Source organism: Balaenoptera acutorostrata, chromosome X (genome assembly GCF_949987535.1).
Source record: "Balaenoptera acutorostrata chromosome X, mBalAcu1.1, whole genome shotgun sequence".
NCBI classification, from domain to species: Eukaryota; Metazoa; Chordata; class Mammalia; order Artiodactyla; family Balaenopteridae; genus Balaenoptera; species Balaenoptera acutorostrata.
The window spans coordinates 113851174-113876515 of NC_080085.1; the positions used below are offsets into that span (position 1 = coordinate 113851174).

The window sequence follows — 25342 nt, forward strand, 5'->3', positions numbered from 1 at the left end:
AAATAAACTATATGACTTATCCACTTGTTAGACTAAGTCTACATCCATAAAAATGCTGTTCATGAAGAATATGTAGCAACATGGAAAATGGTATGATTTATGTGTCAAATATGCATTTTTAAAAGACTGGAAGAAAATTCAGCCACAAGGTAAACTAAGAGATCCTTTTAGGTTGGTGGGATTATAGTTATTTTTTTCTCTGTTTCCCAAAATCTCTATTAAGTTTGTTCTTAAATTACTCTTATAATTTAAAGAGGTGTTTAAAAGGCTAACTGAAGGCCTATAGTATACAAATTGTCCATACAATAATTACAATGATCTAAAATCCCACTATACATAGTTTAATCTAAGGGATTTTTTTCTTCAAATTTTAGTTTAAGTGTAATGACCAGATCAGGTCAGCCAAATGTGATCCTCCCAATGATCATGAAATGTCCTCTAACACTGGGTGGGAAAAGGTAGAACTGGTTTGAACCTGCTTTTATAGTTGTGCAATAAGCAAGTTTCTTAGCCTCTTTTAAAATAATATAATAATACCTACATTTCCAGGTTATAAATAATAATCGTTATGATTTTTAATAACTATTTAATAATAGTTATATTATTGTTATTGGAGATATCATTATATTAAGTGCCTTCTATGGTTCATGTATCAAAAGATGTGTTTTAGTCCTTCTTCAAATATTTACTGTGTACCAGTCATCTTACACAAATGATCTCATTTAACTTTCATAACAACTCTTTGAGGTAAGTATTATCTTCATTGAAAAGACAAAAACTCAGAGAGGTTCAGTAACTTGCCCACGGCCACACAGTAGCTGAGCAAGGATTACAACCCCTTTTGGTCCGATTTCAAAGCTTGAGTGAGATTAAAAGAAATAACACATGCAAAGCTTCTAGCGCTATGCTGATATAGAGCAGACATTTACTAGGTGGTCAGTACAATGTTGATGATGTTCCCTTGCCCAGAGTTCAAATTCTGGTCTTTGATCTGCTTGACTACTTATAGATTCCTTTCTATGAAAAGGTGAACATTTCAATTGAAAGATGCAATGCAAACACCACCTGTGTCCTTATTGCTGGGGCTCTGAGTCACTAGGAAACGATTTCTGTTTCCTTCTGGCAGTATCATTTGTTCTCACATGTATCAGCAGAAGTAGGTAGATGGCATGTTTGATGAGCCTTGGCAGCTACTGTCACGTCTCAGATACACTTCTTGAGAAACCACGCGGCTTCCTTGGGATAGGCACCTGCTACCCAGCAACTGGTAGGTCCCTGCACTCAGGGATGCTTATTAAATGCCTGGGGCCTATCTTGAACCCCTGTTCCAACAATTCTCTGTATAGTTTGGCTGACCCTTAATTGTTACCCCTCCCACTTTCCTCCACTAAGCAGGGGCTGCAGGACCTCCTCAGAAGCCGACAGGGGTAGGAACTAGAGAAGATTTTAAATTCCTAAATCCTCAGAGGGACTCACTAATAGATTATCTTGCATGGTGGAGTCCAGGATCAGTGAGGAGTAGCATGCAGGACGAATAAGAGAGGTGAAGGAGAGGGAGGAATTGAAGACATCCTCCAGAGACTGGGAGCGCCTGAAGCCCGGCCTCTCAGAGCTTTTTCTGCCATGACTCTCAATACTTCTCTACTCTGTAGCCTCTTTATCCCTCCCTGAGATTATATCCACCCCCTACCCTCAACTTCTTAACCTTCACCCACCACTCTCTGCCCAAATGCAGCTTCAGCTTGTAGTGACTTGTTTTTGTCTCTAGAGGGAGGCAATAGCATCAGGGAGGAAAGGGCACAGATCGGGGTCTTCTCTTACTTTACCAAAGGGTAGATTTTATTTTCCTTTAACTGCGAACAGATAACTAACAACTAAATGGAACAGTATTTTAGGTGCTGCAAAAATATATCTCAGAGAAGCATCATCGCTCCCCTCATCTACCCCCCAACCTTGGTGGCTGCTAGAAAAAGGGTGGCCTTGGGAGCCCCTCCTAATTTCTAGGTTAGAGGTAGAAAACAAAAACAAAAACAAAAAAACAAAACAGAAGTCGTGGGGGCAGTTTAGCCAAGGAATATTTATGCTGTCTTTCTCTTGGGTACAATGGCACACATTTAAGAGACAGGGTCTGGACTGGGTGTGAAGTGAGGGTTGGGGAGCTCAGTCCATAGCTGGGGTGGGAGGAAGTCTAGATGCCGAGCAGGTAGTTTGAAACTTTCCTGTATGGAGTATTACGTCTGAAACGTTGGTTTCATTAACACTGCCAGGAGAAACTGCAGAGTGAGAATTGGACTTAGGGCCCAGTTCTTCCGGGCTGCATTAGGGCTGATAAAAACATCACCCTAAAAGAAGAGGGGCTATTTCAAGAGTGTCAGACACAACAGTAATGAGGAAAATTGGCTTAGTCAGTCGGCTTCAGTACCTGAACACCCTGGTTGAGACCCTCTGGGCTATATGGGCAGGGCGTGAGTAAAAGCAAGAGAGGGAATTAGCCTTTTCTTGAACATTTATTAGACATGTTAGACATTTGGCTGACACTTTCCATATTTTACCTCCTTGTCATCTGAACATGTCTAAGGCAGGTGTTAACAGCTCCAATCTACAGATGAGAAAACTGAGTTTCTGAGAGATGAAGTAACTTTCCCAAGATCACAGAGCAAGTAAGTGATGGAGCTGGGATACAAGCTCAAAGCTGTCTGAAGGTCCTCATCTTTAAAGGGTTTTACTCACATTTTTCTTGTGAAAACCAAGGTCTTCCTCTTCAATAAAATTCACATTTTGGTTCCTTGCCTGTAATGGGGGTTATTAAAGCATCTTGGAGCTTTTAGCTTCTTCAAAGTTGAAGTTTGTTCCCCATTTCACAGGTCAGAGTACTGGACTGGAGTGAACCAGACAGTCTTCATGAATTCAGGTGGGACTTAACACAAAAGAATTTAGATAGGTGGTCCAGTGGTTGATCGTATGTGTGTAGGGGTGGGAGGCAGAGGCCTCACAGGATCGACTGTGAGGAAGCGGAAGTGGAGTTGGTATATTCAGAGGAGAGTGAGGAGGTGTCAGACTGGCCCCCAAAGCAGCAAGAAAGCCAAGTGCCTGAGACCAGATGCTGGGAGACACCAAAGTTTGCGTGAACTTCTTGTACAGATTTACCAAGGGGCTTCAGCTACTCTGTGCCCTGTGTGACTTACACTAGCCTCTCTAGCAACCACCCCCCCCCCACCCTGCACTTTAAAAAAAAAGACTTTCTGGCTATGTAGTAGTTTAGGCAATGCTTTTCCTGCCCACCCAGGATGAGGTGCTGACCCAGGCCCAGCTGGGGGTGAAGCTTTATGGATGTTACAGCTGCTTCTCGTCCACACACCAGGCTCATTTGTGCCAGTTGAAAGGGCACAATAATAACAGTAGCAATTTAAATCGTGCTCCTCGCTTTCCGCTTTCCCCCCTGAAAAGTGGCGAAGTGACTCACCACTGTTGAATTGTCCTTCTCTATCCACTCCCTGACCTCTTTGCGGCAGTCTAGGCTGGTTCCCTGGGGGCTGAGCTGGAAGCCCGTTCTTCCAGCGGCCCTTTAGCTGTGACGGAGCCAACCCCCCCCAGTAAATGTGTTCCCCCAAAATGCGATGTATTGTTTTAATTTGAAATTCTCAGATGAGGCTGCTTGGAAGGCATTAGAGCAGCATGAACCCATTAGGTAAGCACAGTTCTCCCCGCCAAACATGAATAATACAAAATGGGACCCATTCAGGAATCTTTTGAGGGGGCTCTGCTTGTTTTTCTATATGCAGTTTCATATGGAGATGACTGGTCTGCTTGAAATTTACTACATACCAACTTCTGGTGGTAATGCCGTAAAAATAGGTCCCAGGGGAGCTGTGAAATCATTCCCTTACTCCATCCTGACCCCTCACCCCCATCCCCATCCATACCCAATTCCCCTGACCCTATGGCTAGAAAATGCTCATTCTCTGCTCTTTCTTTCAGCACCAGCCTAAGGAGAGCTCCCAGAACTGGAGGTGGTGAGGTGCTTATGAGCCTAGAGTAATTAAAGATTTTGAGGTGTCAACAAAGCAGGTAATTAGGTGGAGAAGGTATCAGCTGTCTGAGAGACAAAGAAAAGTAATTATGCTGAGCACTCTTGGCGCTGTCAGTAAACTCCAAAGAAAGCTTTGTTGGGAAGTGATACTGTTTGATAGAGACTTCAATGCCTAGCAGAAATGAGGGACTCTTGGTGAGGCTGCCTGGAACAGAAGAAAGGTTTAGGGAGCTTGGCAAACCTGGATTCAAATACCAGCTCTGCCTCCCACTGGCTGTGTGACCCTGGAGAAGTTACTTAACTCCTCTGAGTTCGATTTGTGATGTGCAAAATATTAAGTCATAGCTCTAATTACCTCATTAGGTCATTGTGAAGACTCAAGGAGATAATGCATGTAACAGCACTAGCACAATGTCTGGTATACAATAAATGCTTAATAAATGGTAACATTATCATGATCACTATTATTATTCTTACTATATACCAGGCATTCTCTACAGGAGCCCAGAGTTTAAAAGGAGAGACAAATAATCGCAGTTATGCATGATCGTGTCATGAGAAGTATGAAGAGTGTAACTATGATGGCTCAAAGGAGGGAGCCCTCAACTGGGAGGGAGGGGTACAGAAAAGCAGAGAAAGTTTTGTGACTCCTGAGTTAGGTCTTAAAAAAATAAGTAGGAGTTTTTCACGAGGCCCAGGGGGAAAGGGATTCCAGGCAAGTGTATGTGCCCACACAAAGCCAAAGAGGTGTGAAACAGCCAAGCCTTGAGCTAATAGTTGGGCTTTGCTGGGCACGAACTGGGATCTCCTGGGAGGGGGGGGGGGAATCAGTGACCAAGAATCTTTCCAGTTTATTCCCACCAGCCCCTGAACCGCGCCTTAGGCGCCCTACCTGGCCAATCACGTGCGACGCCCTCCTCTTCTTTCCTCTAAGCAGTCAGGTAAGCTCACACCCAGCCCCCAGCGGGCCTGGTGCGCACAGCGGGGGGTCGGCGGACCCAGAGCCGGCAGATCAGGCCGAGGGGAGACTGTGCCCAGGTCGCGGGCCCCTATCTCCTTCCTCGTCCCAGTCCTGGTGCAAAGCCCCCCTCCACCCCCAATTAAAAAAAAAAGCCACCAAGCACACAGCCACTTGGATTCTTTAGACAACCCCGTGCTCTCTCACACACCACACCGGTAAACTCACGCCGCGACCCCCCTCCAAGACACACACGGTCTTCAGCCCTCCATCCTAGCACGTACATTGGCTGCGTGCGTCCCCACCACACACATGAATACATCACACTCAAACACACACAGACATTGCACCCTCACACACACAAACCTTTGAACACACACGCCTTAAGTAAGCTCACATATAAAGACACCTTGCTCACAAACACACACACTACACACCACAACAACCACCGCCCGTAAACCCACATTGACACAGCACAGCTAAGGGTAAACACACACCAAACAAATATATACACACAAGCTTCAACGGGCACACACACATACACACACTGCATACACATACACACTACAGCACGACCACAAACCCCGGCAGAAACATACATCGAACACACCCGTATCCAGACCGCACCCACATAGTCACACTGTCATCGGGCAGAAACATACAACCTACAAACGTGCACACACAAACATCGCACAAACACACGCTCCATGTCCGAGCGCAAACCAAATACACTTCACACCCAGCACTCGGACTAAAACATGCAACACGCACACACCCCCCACACCCAGCCACACACGGAACTCACAGGCGAACCGCACTTGCGCGCGCGCACACACGCGTACATGCATACATACATACACATACAGCCCGCCCCCTCCTTCCCTCAGGGCGGAAGAGAAGGGGGCGAGGATGGGAGGAGGGGGAAGCAAGGAGGGGGGGATGGGCGGGCGAGGCGCTGCGGGCACAGACGCTCTTTTCCCTTTGACCTGGGGTGTTGTTCCCATTAACCCGCCTGTTCCCCATTCCCGAGCAAAGGGAGTGAGTGAGTTGGGTCCAGACGGGATCCAGTCCGAACCCGGGAAAACTGGAAGGGCTGGGGAATCCGCCGGCGGGCGGAGGGCACGTGAGCTCCAGCCGGGACCCTGATTCTGCGTTGGTCGACCCTGCCGGAGGCTCCTCCCCCCAGCGCCTCCCTCTCAGACCCCTTCGCAGCTTTGACCTCTGCTCCCCACCGCGGGGGGAGGTGGTGGAGGGGTGGGGGCTTCTTCCCCTCCTACCCGGGAGAGTGAGCAACTGTTAGGGGTGGAAAGCTTTACTGGTTTCAAGAAGTAAGGAGTTTAGATCTGCAGAAAAGCTTTTTGCGAAACCTGTTCCAATCTAGTTTGAAGACGTCTCCTAATAGAGAGCTCACTATTTTGCAAAGCAACTAATTTTTACGTAAAAGGCAATGGTTATTAGAAATCACCGACACCGCGCTGGACACATAGTAGGGCGTTATAAATGCTCCTCCTTCCCGCTTTTGTCAACAAATCTGGCAGGGCTATCTGCAGCCCAGCACCAGCCCGCGACAGCTCTGGGGCAGTCGGTGAGCTTTTTCCAGCGCACACGCCCTCTGGAGAACAGCCGCCTTGGCCAGGGAGCCACCGGCGGCAGGGGGCGGTAGTGTCGCTTAGGGTGCTTTGCACGTCTGGCGGCATAGCCCCCGCGGGGCAGTCTGAGGTCCCCTCCCTCTGTGGCGGGCTACAGGGGTCACTCTAGAATACTCCGCGGCCAGATGAACATCTGGCTCCTGTCCTCCGCCTGCCTCCTTTCTGTAGAGATGGACAGCGGGTGAAGGAGAGGAGGAGGAAGAGGACTTCCGCCTGAGGCGGCACATTGTGTAAAGCGCCCTGCGGTGCAAAGTGCACAAGCTTCGGAGTCCGTATAGGTTCGAATCCCAGCTCTATCACTTCGCAGCTGACTACCTTGGCAGGTCATTGTCTTAAGTTGCGGGGTGGGTGTGAAATTTAAAGGAGGAAATATATGTAAAGCGCTAATTCCAGTTAAAGTCCAAAGGGTGTCCATTCCCTTCCATTCCCTCTCCCTAACCCTCACCAAGGATAAAGATTTGGGAGTTTGGGAAAGAGGGGGATCAGAGGCCGGAGATATGACCACCAGGTAATGCCTCTAAGCCAGAAGATGGACAGAGGTTCAATTAGCACTCAATTTCTTAAGCGATGTGCTGTATTTAAGGGAAATGCCTGCACCAGTGATTTTAGTGATGCCACTCACTAGCCACAGGACATTTCAGTTCACAGCCCCAGTCCTTGGGGCTGCAGTGAGGCCACTCTGCCCATCACCTCACCTCTCACAAGGACTTCCTAAACCCTTCCCACCCCCACCCCGAATTCTTCTCCCCCTTTCCAAGTTGCTGAGTTATTTTTTAGTTGTAATGAACACTCATTGGATGCCAGGGACATCTTCTCTTACCTTATGCTTTGCCAGTGCCTAGCACAGTGCCAGATACAGCACTGGCTGTATACATGCGGCAAAGTGATGCCCTGGGTGAAATCCCTTGGAAACACTGAGACTTAAGGGCACATAAGGAGTTATCATAAGGACTCGAGAGAGAGGATTCCAATAGCAGCACCCCAGGCATTGTGGGGATGGAGGGCAGTGGCTTTTGAATAGGGGGCTATTCCGTTCCTCCTCAAAGCCCTCCAGCCCTAAGCTTCCCTGGAAGGGGGTTGTCTCACTGTGGCTGAGGCTTCTGCAGTCAGTTAAGAAGAGAGCCTCTTTCCTGGAGGGCAGAGGCCCTGGCCAGCTAGAGGGTGAGTCACTATCTCAGAGTTGGGCAGCAGAGGTGGCACTAAAGTGACAATGAATTAGTCCAAGATGGCAAGGGGATACTACCTGAGTGATGATCAGAAGGGGATAAAGCAGAAGCCTGAGCCCTTGAGGCTGGGATTAAGTGGTAGAATGTCTATATGCTTAAACATAGTCAGCACCTAACCCACCTCCACACTTCTACCTCTCCAAGTCCCAAAGGATAGCCAGGCAGCTTCTTAGAGGAGGAAGTGGAGTGGAAATCATCCTTTGGGAGACCTGGGTTCCAATCCTGACTTGGATACTTGCTGTATAACCTTGGGCAAGCCCTTTTCCTTCCTGTTCTCAACACCAGAAGGAAGTGTGAAGTGGGCAAGGGGCTCTGTGCTGGGCCCTGTGCTAAGTATTTTACCAGTGTTATTTCACACACTGTTCCCCTTAGTGCTATGTGGTGAGCATTTATTCCGCTATGTTGCAGTTGAGAAAACTGAGGCTGAGTGATATTCAATCATCATCTACTTTCTAATATATCATGCAGTCTTTATGTATTTATGTTACCAAGACAGTCACTGTAACTGAAGCCAATAACCTGCCAGTCCTCTGCCTAAATTGGCTCCTTATGCACTCAGGTTCAAATCATGTCTCCTGGCTGCCCCCAAAGCCAACCCGTGTTGCTTTCAAGGCGGTTGGCTACCTGGGTGGGTTTCTCTTTTCATCTTCGGTGACACCCACCTACCCCCAATTCAGATCTTTCCCTGGCATATCAGCATAAGATCCCACATTGGAAAGCAAGCATCACCAGAAAGGTGCACCCCAGTATCAGTCCCTTATCACAAGGGTGGGGGATCTGGCTGCAAGATGTTGCAGTGAGGAAGGGGAGCAGAGCTGCCAGGGCCAGAAGGAGGGGCTGCATAAAAAACCAAGAGGAGAGACAGAGAGAGAGAATGCCAGGGACAAATTGGACCAGCCTCAAACTGCCGCTCCCTCCCTTTCTCCCCCTCTCCTGATCTGGTGCTCTAGAATGTATAAAGGGGCAGCACCCAGCCCATTTTCAGCAGGTGGGGAGGGAGAGATCCTCTCCTTCAAAGGAAGGGAAAACCACCCTGAGCATTCAAATTACATTCCTGTGGTGGGTAAGATTTATTTAATTACTGAGGGGTGGGGGTAGGAAAGAGGAGCAGGGGAAGAGGGCGCCTTCTTGGTAGTGCTGGTGCTGAGGTGGTACTTTTAGTGAAAAGAGCGCCACCCATGCTGCTGCCAGAGCCAGAAGCTCGCTCCCTTTGCTAGGGGTTAAGAGAGACTCGCCACTGGGCTTCTGGATCTCATTTCCAAGCCAGATCCCTATGAGCCACATCTCTGAGCCTTTGGGGAATAAGTCCATGTCTTCCTTGGCTACCTCAGTACCTATGTATGCCTGGGGTCAGCAACTGCCCTCTATCCTTCCCCCTCCCCTTCCTTCCTCCTCTCCTTTGCCTAGGCTCTGCTCCTTCTCCTTCCCTCTTGCTGGGCTAAACTAGAGTCTCTGACTTTCTTGATTCTCTTCTCCTCTTTCTTTTCCATCCAGTCAACAACACTCTCCCTTCATCCATTTACTTCATCCAGGAGAGGAGAAAATTCAACTGGGAGGGAGTGTAATTGTGTATTTGAAATTCTCCCCACTTGAGATCTCGTGCTTATAACCCCGTATTGCCCTTGTTGCGTCAGATGAGAATATTTTGTGCTTGTGAATAATACATTTTTGCTTGGCTGAATAGTGATTTGAATATATGATTGTTGGGTTGCAGATTAGAAGAAGACATTTTTGGAAGTAGTATTAGAAGGTAAGATGGTTTGGGCAGGTGTGAATGGCCTTCTGACTTCTCCAGGTGCCAAGAAGATAGAAAAAGAAAGATGAAGACTGTAGTAGTGTGTGTGTGTGTGTGTGTGTGTGTGTGTGTGTGTGTGTGTGTGTGTGTTGGGGGTGGGTTACTGAGACCATTCTCATCCAGATGGGTAGAGGAATTCTGTTTGCTTCGTTGTTCATTGAACTCTGAACAAAATGATCTTTCTTGTCTCTGAGTTTGGAAGATCAGAGGCCCTGGACAAGATGGCGAACAAAGATCAGGAAGAGTGAGGCAAGGAAGGGCCGGGAGTCGCTCCTTGTGCAGTCCTTGTGCGCAAAGGGCTGCCACCTGCCCTTCAATGCCATACTAGTCAGGGCAGAAGGGAAGTGATGAGGGGTAAAAAAAAAAGTGTGCTGAGCGGGGTTCCAGGAGTTTGGGGCCTGCCTTTTGGTTCTGCCACTAATTAGCTCAATGCCCTTTGGTAAGTTTCTTATCCATCTGAACCTCCACCTCTGCCTTTCCTTCGCCTGTAATGTGAGATTGTGTGGCATGGCCAACGGAAGAGAAAGGGAGCCCTCAAAGGAAGGGACCCTTGGGCTGAATCTTGAAAGAGAAATCAGCTTTGAATAAAGGGAGAGATGATTGTGAGGTATGATGAGAAACAGTGGGAGTAGCCCCGGGAATTTAGCAAACAGGTATGCGTAAGGCACTGAGTTGGCTGCTGCGTAGACAATTGCTATGAATCAGCTCCTGCCCCACCGCGGGAGCTTCAGAGAGAGAGTGGGGGAATCTGAGCGGCAGAGCGAAGCGCTCGAAGCGCCTGCAGCTCGTCCCAGGACGGGTCGTAGTCGCGCCGCAGGACTGACCAGCGGCTCACGCAGCCATTTATTCCCTGGCCGGACCAGGAGAGTCGCCAAGAGGTAGTGCAGGGGCAGGGCTCCAGGGGCCTGAGTGCAGCCCCTCGAGGGGCTGAGTGGGAGGTGAGTGCCCTCCAAGCGGAGCGCCCGACGTGCGGGAGGGAGAGGAAGCCTGCGGGTCCTGAACTAGGTGCCCAGCTTTTCGCGTTCAATGGCTCAAGCGTGGAGCACGCAAGAAAGATTGCCTTTTTCAAATTCTCGGCAGCGGCAAGCAGCAAGAGTGGTTTCTGCGCGCGGCGGGGCTTTGCTTAACTTTGCAGGTTCTGCGCGCTCTTGAGCCACGTAGGGGCGAGACGCAAGGGGCGCAACCCCGCCTGACCACGCTCGCAGCGGCAACCTGTGGCCCTGGACAACCCTTCGAGAGGAGGGCGCAAAGTCTTGGCTGGCCGGTTCCTGCCCCTTTCCCCCTCACCCTGCTCCCCCTCCCTTCACCTTCACCTAGCTCTGGGTAGAGGGCAGACTACCGGGCTAGGGCGCCATTAGGGAGGGAGAGGGAGACCCGCTTAGACCCACTCTCCACTCTGGCGCACAGAAGCCTGCAGAGGGGCAGCGATGCTCTCTCTTTCCAGCTGTGGGCAGCGGTAGCGTGGCCCTGTGTCCTGGAGGTGGCTACGTCCTGTAGAAGAATCAAGGACTAGGCAGAAGTGAGGACTGTGTCTCCACAGTGTTCTTAGATAAACCGGATAATAATAAATGACACTGGTTGTGTTTTGGGGGTTGGAGATGCTCACAGACTTGCCCAAGGCCACTCAGCTGCTTAGTAACTAGGCAGACCTCCTGACTCCTGGTCTAGGGTTTTTGTTTGTTTGTTTGTTTGTTTTTTCTTTTTTGCACTGCGTCATAGCCAAGACAGTGGTGTAATTTTGAAGGAGGATAGATACAGGTAGGTAGACATTGATTTTTTAAAAAAAAATACGTTTATTTAAATGTAGTTTAAAAATACCATTCCTATCAGGAAAACATCTCCCACAGCCCCAATTCCCTATGACAGCCATTCAGACAGGATTTTGAAAAAGAAAACTGCAGAAAATTGAATGCTTCTTGGGGGAGATACAATCAAAGGAGAAGGGAAGCAGGTGGGAGTGGGGGAACAAAGGTGAAAGAGAGGTAGCTCTCAGCACAGATTTGGAGAACAACTTTATTCTGAAGGTTTCCTTGACAGATCTCTGTCCAGATGGTTTGGGGAAGTGTCCCTACTGGTCTTTCCTCTCTCGTGCCCACTCTGTAGAAACCCCAGCTGTGGTCTAGAGGGGCAAATGTTTGATGGTTCTTTCTTTAATTGAGAGCCTCCTCCTTCCCTCTGTTGTAGCAAATACGTTGGGTAAGTCTATTCTCTGTGTGTGTGTGTGTATGTGTGTGTAAATGCATATGTGAGAATGCATGAGGATGTGTGTGTGTGTGTGTGTGTATGTTTGTGAGAGGAAATGTGTGTGTCTGAAAGAGAATATGTCTTAAAGAAGGGGGCTTGGAACCAGGGGAGTTGAGAAGATGGGAAAAATGAATCAGAGTTTACCGAATGCATACTATAAACCTACAGTTGAATAAGGGTCTGAGTAGCGCTGGTGGACCTGAAGAAATAGTCAATTCTTAACATTCCTTAAAGGAACAAAGGAGAGGAAATGTATTTAAATGAGGGCAGGGAAAGATGATGTTAGACCCATGTCAGACTCTTGACATTTATGTGACCTTCAACTAGGCTGTAAGACCCCAAGGACAGGAACTGGGACTTTCCACTCCAGATGGCCCCCCCCCTTTCCTCCACCATCCCTAAAATGGATGGCTTGCACACTGTGCTGAGGAAACCAAAGGTAGGGACTAAATCCCTTTTGTGGGCCAATTAACTTTTTTCTACATTTCAGAGCCTAGGCTGATCCCCCCCCAACCCCCACAGTTAGTTGCCTTGCATTCCTGATCATGAAAGACCCAGTGAAGAAACAGTTCAACTCATCCCCTCTGAAAGTGAGCTACCTGCTGACAGGATGTGGTACCCACTTTTACCTTCTATGGATGGTACAAGGACATTCTTCAATGGGGGCACTGTCTGCTTCATTCCAGATAGCAGCACTTCTGCTCAGTCTTCCTTTCAAATATGACTCTCAGGTATTTGGCGGGGGGGGGACAATTCCTCACCTTGGTACAGCACTGTACCCTTTGGAGGACTCTTTCATGTCACCCTGTCTTTTATTTAATCTTTACCATAGCCACACGTGATAGATATCATGGTTTTTACTTTGTAAGGTGATGGAACTGAGGCTCACAAAAGTGAGATAATTAGCTCTAAGTGACTTGGTTGGTGAGTGTGTGAACTTACAGGTGGTAAGGCTGGGATTTGAACCCAAGTTCTAGTCCATATCTCAGGACCTTTTCAGGATGCCATGCTGTCAGCTTGGGGAGTGGGCTGAGGCAAGAGACGTGATGGGAGGAATACATAGGGCTTTTGGTGCTTTTCTCTTCTATTCACTCCTCTTCTCTACCTTTCATAATAGTGTTTTTCAAAACCATATATATCTGTATCTTTCTATCTATTATTATCTACCTATCTTATTTACCTATCATATCTTTCTTCTTCTTCTTCTTCTTCTTCTTCTTCTTCTTCTTCTTCTTCTATCTATCCTATCAATCATCTACCTTCATTCCCATGTCCCAAGAATAGTGTGCATAAAGAAAGACCTCAAAATCTAGCCATCTCCTTAGGAAAGAAAATAATCTTGACTCAGGCCATCCCAGTTCCAGGCAGCAGATGTTGGTGATGTATACCAAGAAATACTGTGGTTTGGTGGGAAGGGCAAGACCAGGCCTGGGGATAGTCTAGTTCCCAGATTGTATTCCTCCATGGCATGTTAGTGCAACTTCAGTTAAGTTACAACCTCTCTGGAGTCCTAGTTTGTTGTTATCCGTAAAATGGGAACATAACACCAAACCTACCTCCTTCCCAGGGGTTGTTGTGAGAATAAAGTGGCATGATTCATTTATCCATGAATCACAAATAGCTGTTTTAATTACAAGACCTTTATGTTCTCTCAAAACTGTCAAGAGTTTATAATCCTATGATTACCCAACAAACACATTGAACACCTATTGTGTGCTAGGGTCTGGAAATAATGGACATGTGGAAAGCTTTTGGGAACATGAAAAGCACAAGAAAAATTAGACATTAAAAAATTACCTTCTATTGATGGAACATCTTACTTTTTTTACTTTTTCTGCCACAACATAATAGAAACAGCAACCGAGAGGGAAAAAAGAGATAAAGGGTGACACAGCTTGTGATGCCAGCACTATTATGCACTCTGACACATACTGCAGATGATACTGAGAATATCTATATCTTGTTGTACCTTCGGATATGACCTCCCTTGGTTTATCAAATCAGGCTTTGATTGTGTGTCCATGCTTTTGATTTCATTATTTAGCTATGCATTATTTTGTAGCTATTAAGAGCAAGGGTGGATGAGGCAGTGGAAAGAGCCCTAGGCCTGAGAACTGGGTTCTTGTCTAGATTCTGTGTCAAATTGCTGTGTGGCCTTGGGCAATCTCCTGTCTCTCTTTGAGCCCCAGATTTTGGACTCTAGAATGGAAGCTTTGGGCTAGATGATGGCTAAGGTCCCTTCTATCTCTGATCCATTCTAATCTAAGAAGTTCTGGAAACATTTTTTGATACCAGGGCTTTTCTGAATGTATTTTAACAGTACTACCTTTGGTTTATGAGCTTCTGTTATGGTTTGATGGACTGACTCACGTATTGAAGAACGCTGCCCCCAAATTTAATTATTTGGGGGCATTACACCACGTAGGGTAAAATGAGCCATTTTGTTCATCACGACTGCAGCCTTTGCTGAAATGGAGGTTATGGGATAACAACTTAAAGGCTAACTCATTAATGCTCAGGGACGAATGAGGTAATGTGCCAGCAGACCAAATTGGAGCCTGAATGTTTTCATGTAGAGACCTGTATCTCTTTCCCATGTTGTGATATATTAATGGGGATGTCTTTATCCATTGTCACTGCCTGTAGACATTTGAATACCGTAGATGCAATACCTTCTGGGCACTCAGCCCTGCACACTATCAATTTCTCAAAGTCCAAATTCTCTCAACGGCTAGAAGCAAAATTCTGATGGTGCCTATCGATGGCATCAGTGCAGTCCTGCTTTTCTCTCAGAGGTGTTTACTAGTGAGCACTGCACCACCCCTAACTATTTAATGGGGGCAATGGAGTAAATTAGTCCTCCAAATTGTGAAGGCTGTGGATTTATGCCTCGCTGAAACATTTCTGTCCTCACAATGTCGAAGAGGGTGACCTTTCTGATGTTAATTTGTTTCTCCATCTGTGCCATGCGTTTCAGGAGGACGTGAGGAACAAGCTTGATGCCACTCATGTGTGTTTTCCCTCTTCGTATTGCTGGAGAGTTGATCTGGTTGTGCCTCTACTCTTTGTTCAAATTCTCTCTCTTGGTAGCTGCTAATATCCTAGCCCCTTTACTGATTCAAATGAAATTATATGTTCTTTTGCTAGTGACGATGTGAAATTGGATGGTTTAAAAGACAGATAAATTTTTGAGACTTACAAGCATTTTACTAATCTGAATAATAGCATTTACAAAATGGATCTATGCAGTTAGTTTTTCTAAATTTTATAAGATAATTTTTTATACTTGACCCTGATGTCATTGGAGATTGAAGAAGAAAGATCTATTCACAACAATCTCCCAAGATCTTTTTACCCGTTTTCATTTAATTCAAACTTAGTAGAGAGTGAACTAAGTCAGATGCATTGATACAAATTCTAATTTTATGTAATTACTTTTGAAACCTGATATTTTCTGGTAAAGTCAGGCCCTCTGCAAAGAACCTTCACTATCAATGTGTTTATTAAAAACCAGTGCTAAATATCACATGTACATTATTCATTTAATTCTTACACAGTTGGTGAAATGGATACTGGATCATTTCCCCATTTTATAGAGGAAGCCACTGAGGCTCAGAATTCAACAAACTGTCCTAAGCTCACACAGCTAAGAAATCACAAAGCTTGGCCTTGAACTCAGTTCTATTTAGCTCTGACTCCAGGGACCATTACAGATATTTGTCTAAGGATATTGTTTTTGCAAATGTGTTGAATTCTATGCTGAAATTGAGAGGGCTTACTTTCGTCTTCCTTCTTCCTTTTTGATGTCATGGTCACTTCAGGCCAATGCCAGGGCATGCTGAAGGGGAAGGGGAAGACACTTCGGAGCAAGAGAGGTCTCTTAGCACCTTGTTCTCTGTGAGGAGCCTCCTTTTGTGATCAGCTCATAGTGTTGAAGCCTAGTTATTGGTCCCCCCTCCCCAACCTGCTCATCTGCTTCTTATCTACGCACACTGGACGTCCTAATTCTGCTTCTGTCTGGTATTCTACTGGTGCCTTGAGAGTATTGAAGGCAAGCAAGACAGTGTCAATTTTGCTGGCAGAATTGTGGCATATGATTGCTCTTAAGTTTAGCCCTGTATCTTTGAGCAGGAGGCAATGACAAACAGTTTATTCTAAGGCCTTTGATTTCCTTTGGAATTGTAAGCATCTAGGCTGACTCATCTCTCAAAGGCTTCTCTCTCTCTCTCTCTCTCTCTCTCTCTCTCTTTTGGCTGACGTTGTTTTGAGGTTCTCTTATTTGTTCTCACCTTATTTTGGGGGGAGAAGAGGGATTGATTTTCATCTTGATTTTTGGGTGAACGAACCAGCTATACTCTTTGGATGACCAGATTGTAACCCTTGGCAAGAAGAAATAGCTGCAACTCCAAAACAGGTACAAAAATGTCTAAATTGGGGTAAAGGGAAAGAGGGAGCCATGTAAAAAAAAATCAATCCAGAGCTAGACTGTGTGTATCAGAATGAGACCCTTGGCTAATAGATTTTGGACCTGCCATTGTGAATGGGGGATTACTGGCTGCTTAGTTTGGGACTGTGGTTAGGTTCTCTGCATGTGCCTTTGGTTAAGATGGTCATTTTGTGGATGCAGTTTGGTGGTTGGGCTTAGGTGTTTACTCTGGGTCCAGGGGATATTGATTTTCAGTTGAAGGGACTTCTTTTAAAAATATGTATGCTAAGAATTTTCCTCTTAGCTCAGTTCAAAAGGTATAGAAATACTCCTTCCTCGTCCTATCTCATACTGAACTTCAGTTATCCGGCAAATATTTATTTCTGACATGTGTGACTTGGCCATTAAGGAAAGTGGGCAAAAGAGGATTTTGGAAACAAAAGAAGTGAGGGATTTTTTTTTGACAGAGCTCATTTATATAGGTTATTGGATGATAAACTTCTACCTCCCTTTTCTCTGTCAAAGCCACATTACCTGATCTTTGGAGTTTAAGCACCCCCTCCCCCATAATATATAGAATATTATCATAAAACTCCATGGGCAAGGGGAGCTCAGAAAAGTAGCATGTGACCACTTCCCTTCTTGCCAAAAGGTTTAGTTCCCCACGTCCCGAATTATCTTCTCTTAGGAACAAGCATCCACACACTCACCCAAACCATAAACTTCGGAGCTATCCTTTCCATTACAATAAAAAATTTTCTCTAAGTCCTGTCAGTTATACCCATAACATCCATCTCCTGCTCCAGCCCCATTGATACTGACTTGTGTCAGCATCTCTTGCCTCTTGGCTGATCTACCTACTTCAGGCTTTCTACCCAAACCAGGTTTTTCACTGCTCTGCGATTTTTCCAAGCTGCAGCTCTGACTCTGTCACTTCCCACTTAAAACCCTGCAGTAGTTCCCTATTGCCTTCAGGAGAAAGTCCAGCTCCTTAACATGGCTTATAGGGCCATTCATGATCTCATTCCTGCCTATCCAGATTTATCTCCTTCCATCCCCTTTATACAGCTTTAAGAATATAACAAACTCTCTCCCATCTCTTTGCCTTTGCACAAGCTGTTCTCTCTTTCTGGACACTCCCCCCTCCCTGTCTCCAGGCAGACTTAGATGTTTCCTCCTTTCTGCTTTCACAGTAGTTTGTTTATATCTTGGGCGATTGACTTATCACAAGGTTTTGTAAGTTGTTGCTAACCTGTGTATCTCCTTCACTGCACCGTTAAATTCTTTATGAAAAGAGTATTATTACTTTGCTCATATTTGAATCTTTAGTGCCTGGCACAAAGTAGACAATTAATGCAGGTTTCTTTTCTTTTCTTTTTTTAAAAATGCATACGTGAAAGAACAAATTAATAATAGAGGTGAGGATGTGCAAGATAGGATGCTGTGTGGGGTGCAGGGAGATCCCCACTGGGGGATCCTGTGCAACCTGGGAGCAGTTTGAGATAGTGGGCACCATGCAGAAGGGATATGTAAAACAGGTTTGCCAATACACCAAGAAACTTCACTATACCAATCCTGTATAGAGAGTCTCATTAGAAATAGCCTGGAAATGATGTTTGTTTCGGTACAAACTGATGTTGTTTTATTTTTTCAGGAAAAAATAACATAATCAAGTTGCACAATTTTGGGTAAATAGATAAAAGGCAAAAGGCAAACCAAATCCCACTATTTGATACAGACACCATCAGTAATTGGGCGCATTTCTCTCAGTCTTTTATTTTTTTGCATGTTTTTCTTCACATAGTTGTAATCATAATTAATACAATTCTGTATTTTATATTTGTTGTTTAAAAGCTCCTTGTAAACATCACTTTAATGATTGCATAATTTTCCATACTGTGGCTATTCCATAATTTATATAACTAGTCTTGTTGCTGGGCTAGCTTTTTTCCCTTAATTTTTTACTGTTATGGTTCATGTACATATGGTTTTTCCTGTCTGTAGGAAGATTTCATTAGGATAGATTCCTAGAAGGGGAATTACTGGGTCAAAGGGCCTGGGGATGATTTTTGGCTTCAGACTCACGTGTCCAGTTTGCTTTCTGGAAGAGTTGTACAAAATTTACAGAGCTCCTAACCTAGATGAATGTGCCCATTTCACCCAAACTGGACAGCATCAAGCATTGTTATTAAAAAATAAAAATAAACTCCATCAATGTTCCTAATAATTAATGGAAAAATATTACCTTATTCTTATCTTAATGTGCATTTTAAAATTGTAAGGTTTTTTTTTTTAATATTTTTTTCTTCTTCTTCTTCTTTTTTTTTTTTTTTCCTTTTTGCCTAATTAGGTTTTCTCTTTTCTGGACTGTCGGTTCAGGGCTGGCTTTTTTTAAGTTGGATTTTTTTTTTTTTAAAATAAGCAGCCAGAGGCAGCTCTGCTTGAGGGTGAAGCCACTTCCCAGTTTTCCCTCCCCCTTTACCACCCTCCCCCCCCCCATAGTTCCCTCTACCAGGTCCAGTGACAATTGGATGATGCAGTCCTGGTAATCATCCGATTCCAGAATGGGAGGCTGCATTCCTTCTCTGAAGGCAGCAAGGACACTGTGCCCCAGAATCATGCCCCCTCTGCTGTTGTTGTTCGCCTTCATTTTTTTAGTGAACGTCCTGGGAGGAGCCCCAGGACACAACCCGGACCGCAGGACCAAGATGATCTCAATACACAGCCTCTCCGAGCTGGAGCGTCTGAAGCTGCAAGAGACTGCTTACCACGAACTCGTGGCCAGGCATTTCCTCTCTGAATTCAAACCTGAAAGAGGTGAGCAGTACCCCGGGATGTGGCATCCTCGCCTTCGGGCCGAGTGGACCCCCTGGGCGGAACGGGACGAATTGGGGGTCCAGGAGGGTGGGAGGGACTCTCCTCTGGTCTTGGACCTGGCCGGTTCTCCTGGATCCTGGAGAACTGAGGGAGCGGGAGTTGAAGGGTGTTTGGTGAATTGGGAAGAGGTGAAGATTAGTTGAGTTGGGTTGAAGCCTGGGGGCTTGAGGGGCAGTGAGACAGGCAGATACCAGGGACAGACAGGTGGACAGAGGACAGGTGAAAAGACAGACGCACCAGGTGAGGTGCCAGAACAAGTCGGAATGAGATGGAGACGCAGAGGGACACTCAGAGAAGACTGGGACAGACAGAGACAGCGCGGTTGAGAGACGAAGAGTTAGAGGGAGATAGCGAGACAGTGAGAGAGAGACACGGGCCAATCCGGGCGAGTAGCGGGAGGGCGGGTGCGGGTGCGGGGAGCGGAGGCGAGAGGTGCGCTGGGAGCGAGCGGGACCCAGCGCAGGACGGGGGTCGAGCGCGCCAGTGGTCTCCGCGGTGCAGGTGCAGATTCTGCGACTGAGGGGAGGTGGCAGGGGGTCACGCGAGCCGAGGGGTGCCGCCGCAGTGATGAAAAGTGCAGGGGGCCGCAGGTTCGCCCGGCGCAGCCTAAAAGGAGCGCAGCAAAGGGCGAGGAGACCCCGCGGGCAGCCGCCACTGCGGGGGTCGGAGTGCGGAGATCGCGGGTGTCACCGCTTCTCCCGCGGCCGCAGCGCTGGGAGCCGACGGCATCCCGGAAGCAAGCGCGCCAGCAGTAACTTAGCGACCCTTGCTAGCCGAGGCGCCGCAGGCAGAGCCCCTCCCCTCGCCTGTTGCGCTGTCCCGCGGCCTCGGAGCCCCGGAATTTACGTTTTAAGCGTTGTGTTGAGCTACTGCTGGTGCGTAACAAGATGCGCGCTGCGCACGCGGCGCCTTGGATTATCTGGTTTGGTTAAATTCTTGGAGTCTCATATGTGGTAGTTAGGATTGGTCCCGTTTTCAAATGGGGAAACTGAGGCTGAGTGAAAGCAAAACACTTTTGGGGGGCTGGTCAGAGCTGTTTGCCCCTCTCCCCAATCCCTGTGGATCAATGCATTGCGATGCTTTTAGTCACTTATCAAATCCTACTTGTATGAGAATGCGTGTGTTTTCTTTTTCTCTTCCCATAGCTCTACCTATTGACCGTCCAAGCACCTTGGAGAAGTGGTTTCTGATTCTGAGAGGACAAGAGAGGGGTGAAGGTCTCTCATACTGCCCTTAGTAAAGAAATAGAATGCTGCACCCCTCCTGTACTGCGTCCCTGGCTACTGGAGACTGGGCGGTGCCCACTGCCCCTGGGGGGAACTCACTCTCCCCCCCCCCCGACCCAGCTTCCAGAAACCCCGCAGGGGATGATTTCGGGAAATGGTGCACTAGCTACAGGAGTGCTGGGCAGTCCCATCAGATATGCCTAAGCCTTCCGGGTGAATCTACCCCAGACAGTTTGCCCAGAAGAAATTGCCCTCATTGCTTCAAGGTGGTCACCCCCTGGCAGGACTTAAGGCAGAGACCCCGTCGGGGTAGTTGAGTGGAGCTGAGTCGTTCAGCCAGACCATCGCAGGGTCCCTTTGGCTCCCTCCCCAGGGAGGGGCGCTGCGGGTCTGGTGGGGTGGGGTTGGCTGGGGGCGGCTGCTTAGAGGAGTGCTACAGCCCCTGCAGTTCCTCCTGATTTAAGCGCTGCGGAGCGTAGACGTTTCTCATTCTTTCTCTCCTTGGCTCCCCAGCGGTATCACTCAAGACGTTTGGCATTCGACTGGAAGAGGTGCTGGTGAACGAGCTTACCCGCCGCAAGCAACTTGAACTGAGAGGCGCGATGCAGATTGAAGAAGCCACCGGTCAGGTTGCGGGCCGTCGTCGAGGAAATGTGGTGCAAAGGATGTTTGGCCGCATCAGGCGCTTTTTCAGTCGCAGGCGGGATGAGCCCTCCTTGCCCCGGGAGTTTACTCGCCGTGGGCGTCGAGTGAGTTAAACCCTCCAGTTTTCAGGCAGGGACCTTCTTGAAGTGTCCAGGGATGTGGGGCGGGAAGGTCAAGGCCTGTGTCCTCAGAGAGAAGGGGAGCTGAACAGAACGTGTTGGAGGGGTGTAATTGGCTTGCCACAGAGAGAATGTCTCCTGTTGTGAATGTGATGCAATCTTCAGGAAGGTCCAGAGTGGCCCTCCTGCTCCCCCATTTTAACATAGTCTGGGTTTCTCCACAGGGTGCAGTCTCTGTGGATAGCCTGGCTGAACTGGAGGACGGGGCCCTGCTGCTGCAGACCCTGCAACTTTCCAGGACTTCCTTTCCAATTGGCCAGCGACTTCTGGGATCCAAAAGGAAAATGAGCCTCAATCCGATTGCTAAGCAAATCCCCCAGGTTGTTGAGGCTTGCTGCAGCTTCATTGAGAAGCATGGTAAGGGGCCAAGAATGATGGTTAAATCAAGGTAGGAGGCAATTCAAGAGAAAGAACGGTGTTCTAGAGATGGGGAGAGGAAAGAGGTCAAGGGATGAAGGGCTTGAAACATTCCCCTGCCACCAGTTGGGGTTGGGATACAATGGGGGAGGAAAAGGGAAATGCTGGGGGTGGGGGCGGTGAGCACAGATACTTAGCATCCCCTGGTCTTTTCTTTCAGGCTTAAGCACAGTCGGGATTTTCACCCTGGAATATTCTGAGCAGAGAGTGCGTAAGGTAAATCAGCTATGTTTATGCTTTTGTTCCTTCAGTGAGAAAAAACTGGTGGGGGTGGGGGCTCCCCCATAGACCTGAAGAGAATGTCATGCCTCGTGAAGGGAGCACAGTCTTCTTTTTAGCCCCCTAGGCACACCGTATAGCCAACTACCTCCACTGAAGCCTGAGACTTGCTGAAGGACTGGCCAGTAGGGAGCCTGTGATGGGCAGAGCAGCCACCGAATGTATTCTCTCTCTTTTTCTAGCTCCGTGAAGAATTTGATCAAGGTCTGGATGTAGTGCTGGACGACTCTCAGAATGTGCACGATGTGGCCGCACTCCTCAAGGAGTTTTTCCGTGACATGAAGGACTCTCTGCTGCCAGATGATCTGTACATGTCCTTCCTCCTGACAGCAAGTGAGTCTTCTGCTCTCCCTTGTTGGACAAGGAAAGGAAATAGTACAGGGGATGTGGGGTTCTGGGGACAGCGCTCAGGCTGCAAGACCCCAAGGAACTAAGGCAAAATGAACACCAGAAGATGAAAACACCTCTCCAGATTCCGCTATAAGTCTGTTGTTTGGAAATCTCTCTAGAGCTTCTTGAAGCTGTGTGCACCCTCTCAGGGCAAAGAAGAACCTAGGTTCTGTAGGGAGGGGGGTCTGATTTTGATGGGAGCACTTCTTGCTTTTAGGAATCCTGAGCTCAAATGCCATGAGAATGAGCAAAGAAAAGATGCTTGAGTACTTTATCCATAGCCTTTGGCATTTTTCAGCCAGAATCACACCTTTCTTTGTATCAGGCTGCTGCCAAGGCTAGCCCCCTAAGCCAGTCCCTGTTTTCCTTCCTCTAGCTCTGAAGCCACAGGATCAGCTTTCTGCCTTGCAGTTGCTGGTTTACCTGATGCCACCTTGCCACAGTGACACCCTGGAGCGTCTCCTGAAGGTCCTGCATAAGATCACTGAGAACTGCGAGGACTCCATTGGCATTGATGGACAGTTGGTAAAAAGCTCAGGGAAAGGGTAGTGAGACTTATAGAAGGGGAGATGTGTGGGAGTATATGAGAAAGAGACAGAGACAGAGAGACAGAGGGAGAGGGAAACAAGAACAAAAAGAGACATTTCTATTTGGGTAGCTTCCATTACTACTTCAGAGTTGATCACTTTCTGCTTTCCTTTACTTAGGTTTCAGGCAATCGAATGACTTCCACCAATTTGGCTTTGGTGTTTGGATCTGCTATCCTGAAGAGGGGGACATCTGCCAAGAGGGAGTCCAGGAAAACAAGACTGGGGATTGACCACTATGTTGCTTCTGTCAATGTGGTCCGTGCCATGATTGATAACTGGGATATCCTCTTTCAGGTAGGTGGAAACTTTGGACACACTTATTTCACAGCTCTTTCACCTGTTCACAAGGCAAGGAAGAGTGCTACATGCATCCCTGGGGGTATCCAAAGCAGGCAGCCACAAATCTCCCCGTCTAGAAATCCTTCCTACATTAGCTGGGCATGGTGCCTTCAGTTCTGGGTACCTGATAGAGATGAGTATAGATTTTTAAAATGTTGTGTAATAAAGGCTAACATTGCTAATTTTACCCTCAGGTGCCTCCCCATATTCAGAGGCAGGTTGCTAAGCGTGTATGGAAATCCAGTCCTGAAGCCCTTGATTTTATCAGACGCAGGAATTTGAGGAAGATCCAGTGAGTGTTTTCTTGGTTTGTTCATGCTTAGCCTGAAGGAGAATCACCTATGGGGGCTCCCAACCCCAGGCCACCTTTATATTAGTCAACCCAAGTATACAAACTGACTTGCTTTTTCAAATTCATTCCCCTTCAGGAGTGCACGGATAAAGATGGAAGAGGATGCTTTACTTTCTGATCCAGTGGAAAACTCTGCTGAAGCCCGGGCTGCTGTCCTTGGTCAAAGCAAGCCCTTTGATGAAGGTCAGTTCCCTGCTGGCAGTCAGACCCCTGGTGAAGGTCAGTCCCTTGGTGAAGGTCAGGCCCTTCCTGAAGGCCAGGTCCTTGCTGAAGATGAGCCCCTTGAGGAAGATGAGCCTTCTGAGGAAGATGTGCCAGTCAATGAAGAACTGCTATTTGAATATCTCAATCAAGGAGTAGTCTTTGGTGAAGTCCAAGGTCTCGAGATTCCAAATGACTTGGAGATTCAAGGCCCACATCTCGAAGGCATTCCAGAGCCTGATGAAGATGACGATGATGACGACAACGACGATGATGACGATACCCTGAATTTTGATGATCTTCCTCCCCTTGAGGACATTCTAGACCCTGATGATGAAATTCTAGAACTCATTGAAATCCAAGACGTTGAAGAAATACTATATTTTGATATGGTTCCAGACCCTGAAGTAGCCCAAGATGTGCAAGAAATCCCAAACCCTGGAGAAAACCCAAACCACGACCTTGAAGAAGGACCAGATTTTGAAGACTACCAAAACCTTGACCTAGCAGAAGTTCCCTATCTTGATGTAACCCCGAACAATGAAGAAGCCTCAGATACTGACGAAATCCCAGACAATGAAGAAGCCCCTGACACTGATGGAGTCCCAGGCCATGCAGATGACTCAGATAATGATGAAAACCCAGATTCTGAAGAAGACCCCAATCTTGAAGAGGTCCCAGCCCTTGATGAAATCCCAAATGATGAAGCCTCAAATGCTGAAGAAGTTCCAGACCACGAAGAGGTCAATGGGATTTCAGACTCTGATGAAGACCTTGATTTTGATGAAGTCCCAGCTCTTCATGTGGTCCCAAGCCCTGAAGAAGCCCCTGGTGGTCATGAAATCCCAAATCAGGAAGAATCCCCAGAGGTTAATGGGCTCTCAGACTCTGAAGAAGACCCCAGTCTTGAAGAGGTTCCAGCTCTTGATGGAGTCCCAAATGATGAAGAAACCTCAGATACTGAAGAAATTCCAGATTATGAAGAAACTCCAGAAGTCAATGGAATTGCAGGCTCTGAAGAAGACTCCAACCCTGAAGAGGTCCCAGCCCTCCATGTGGTAACGAGCCCTGAAGATGTCTCTGATTTTGATGAAATTCAGAACCAGGAAGAATATTCAGATGTAAGTGGAGTCCCAAACAATGAAGAAGCCTCAGATGTTGAAGAAATCCCAGGACACAAAGAAGACTCTGATGTCAGTGGAATCCAAGACTCTGAAGAAAACCCCAATCTTGAAGAAGACACAGTTCTCAGTGTGGTTCCAGAGCCTGAGGGCACTCAAATTCACAACAAAGTTCCGGATTCTCAGAAAGACCTAGCCAACACTTCTGAAGAAGATGAAATTACAAATATGGCTCCAGAGCCTGAAGATGTCTCCATTCTCAATACAATTCCAGACCCTCAGCCAGACCTAGCTGTCAATCTTGAAGAAATCATGAAGGTGGAAGCAGTCCCAATGCCTAGTAATCTTGACTCTAAAGAAGTTCAGAGTCCAAGGACCATCCAGTTCCACAAAGAAGA

The 25342-nt window shown here is 47.2% G+C and overlaps 1 protein-coding gene across 8 annotated transcripts in view; it reads left to right on the top strand.

The window, feature by feature from the left end:
* Nucleotides 1-25342, top strand: part of ARHGAP36 (Rho GTPase activating protein 36) — a 172255-nt gene that overhangs the window by 145167 nt on the left and 1746 nt on the right. For 4 of the 8 annotated variants that reach the window (XM_007182415.3, XM_057538172.1, XM_057538173.1 and 1 more), the window contains 10 exons: nucleotides 18987-19145; nucleotides 20351-20422; nucleotides 20945-21180; nucleotides 21420-21612; nucleotides 21833-21888; nucleotides 22134-22284; nucleotides 22718-22866; nucleotides 23049-23225; nucleotides 23465-23562; nucleotides 23699-23805. In XM_007182415.3, coding sequence (XP_007182477.1) covers nucleotides 19037-19145; nucleotides 20351-20422; nucleotides 20945-21180; nucleotides 21420-21612; nucleotides 21833-21888; nucleotides 22134-22284; nucleotides 22718-22866; nucleotides 23049-23225; nucleotides 23465-23562; nucleotides 23699-23805 — 1348 coding nt within the window. In that variant the 5' untranslated portion in view covers nucleotides 18987-19036. Of the gene's footprint in view, nucleotides 1-2580; nucleotides 2661-2883; nucleotides 2912-3978; nucleotides 4069-4894; nucleotides 4972-18892; nucleotides 19146-20350; nucleotides 20423-20944; nucleotides 21181-21419; nucleotides 21613-21832; nucleotides 21889-22133; nucleotides 22285-22717; nucleotides 22867-23048; nucleotides 23226-23464; nucleotides 23563-23698; nucleotides 23806-25342 lie in introns of those variants that run through there. The other 4 variants (XM_057538175.1, XM_007182413.1, XM_057538174.1 and 1 more) reach the window with 4 other exon arrangements.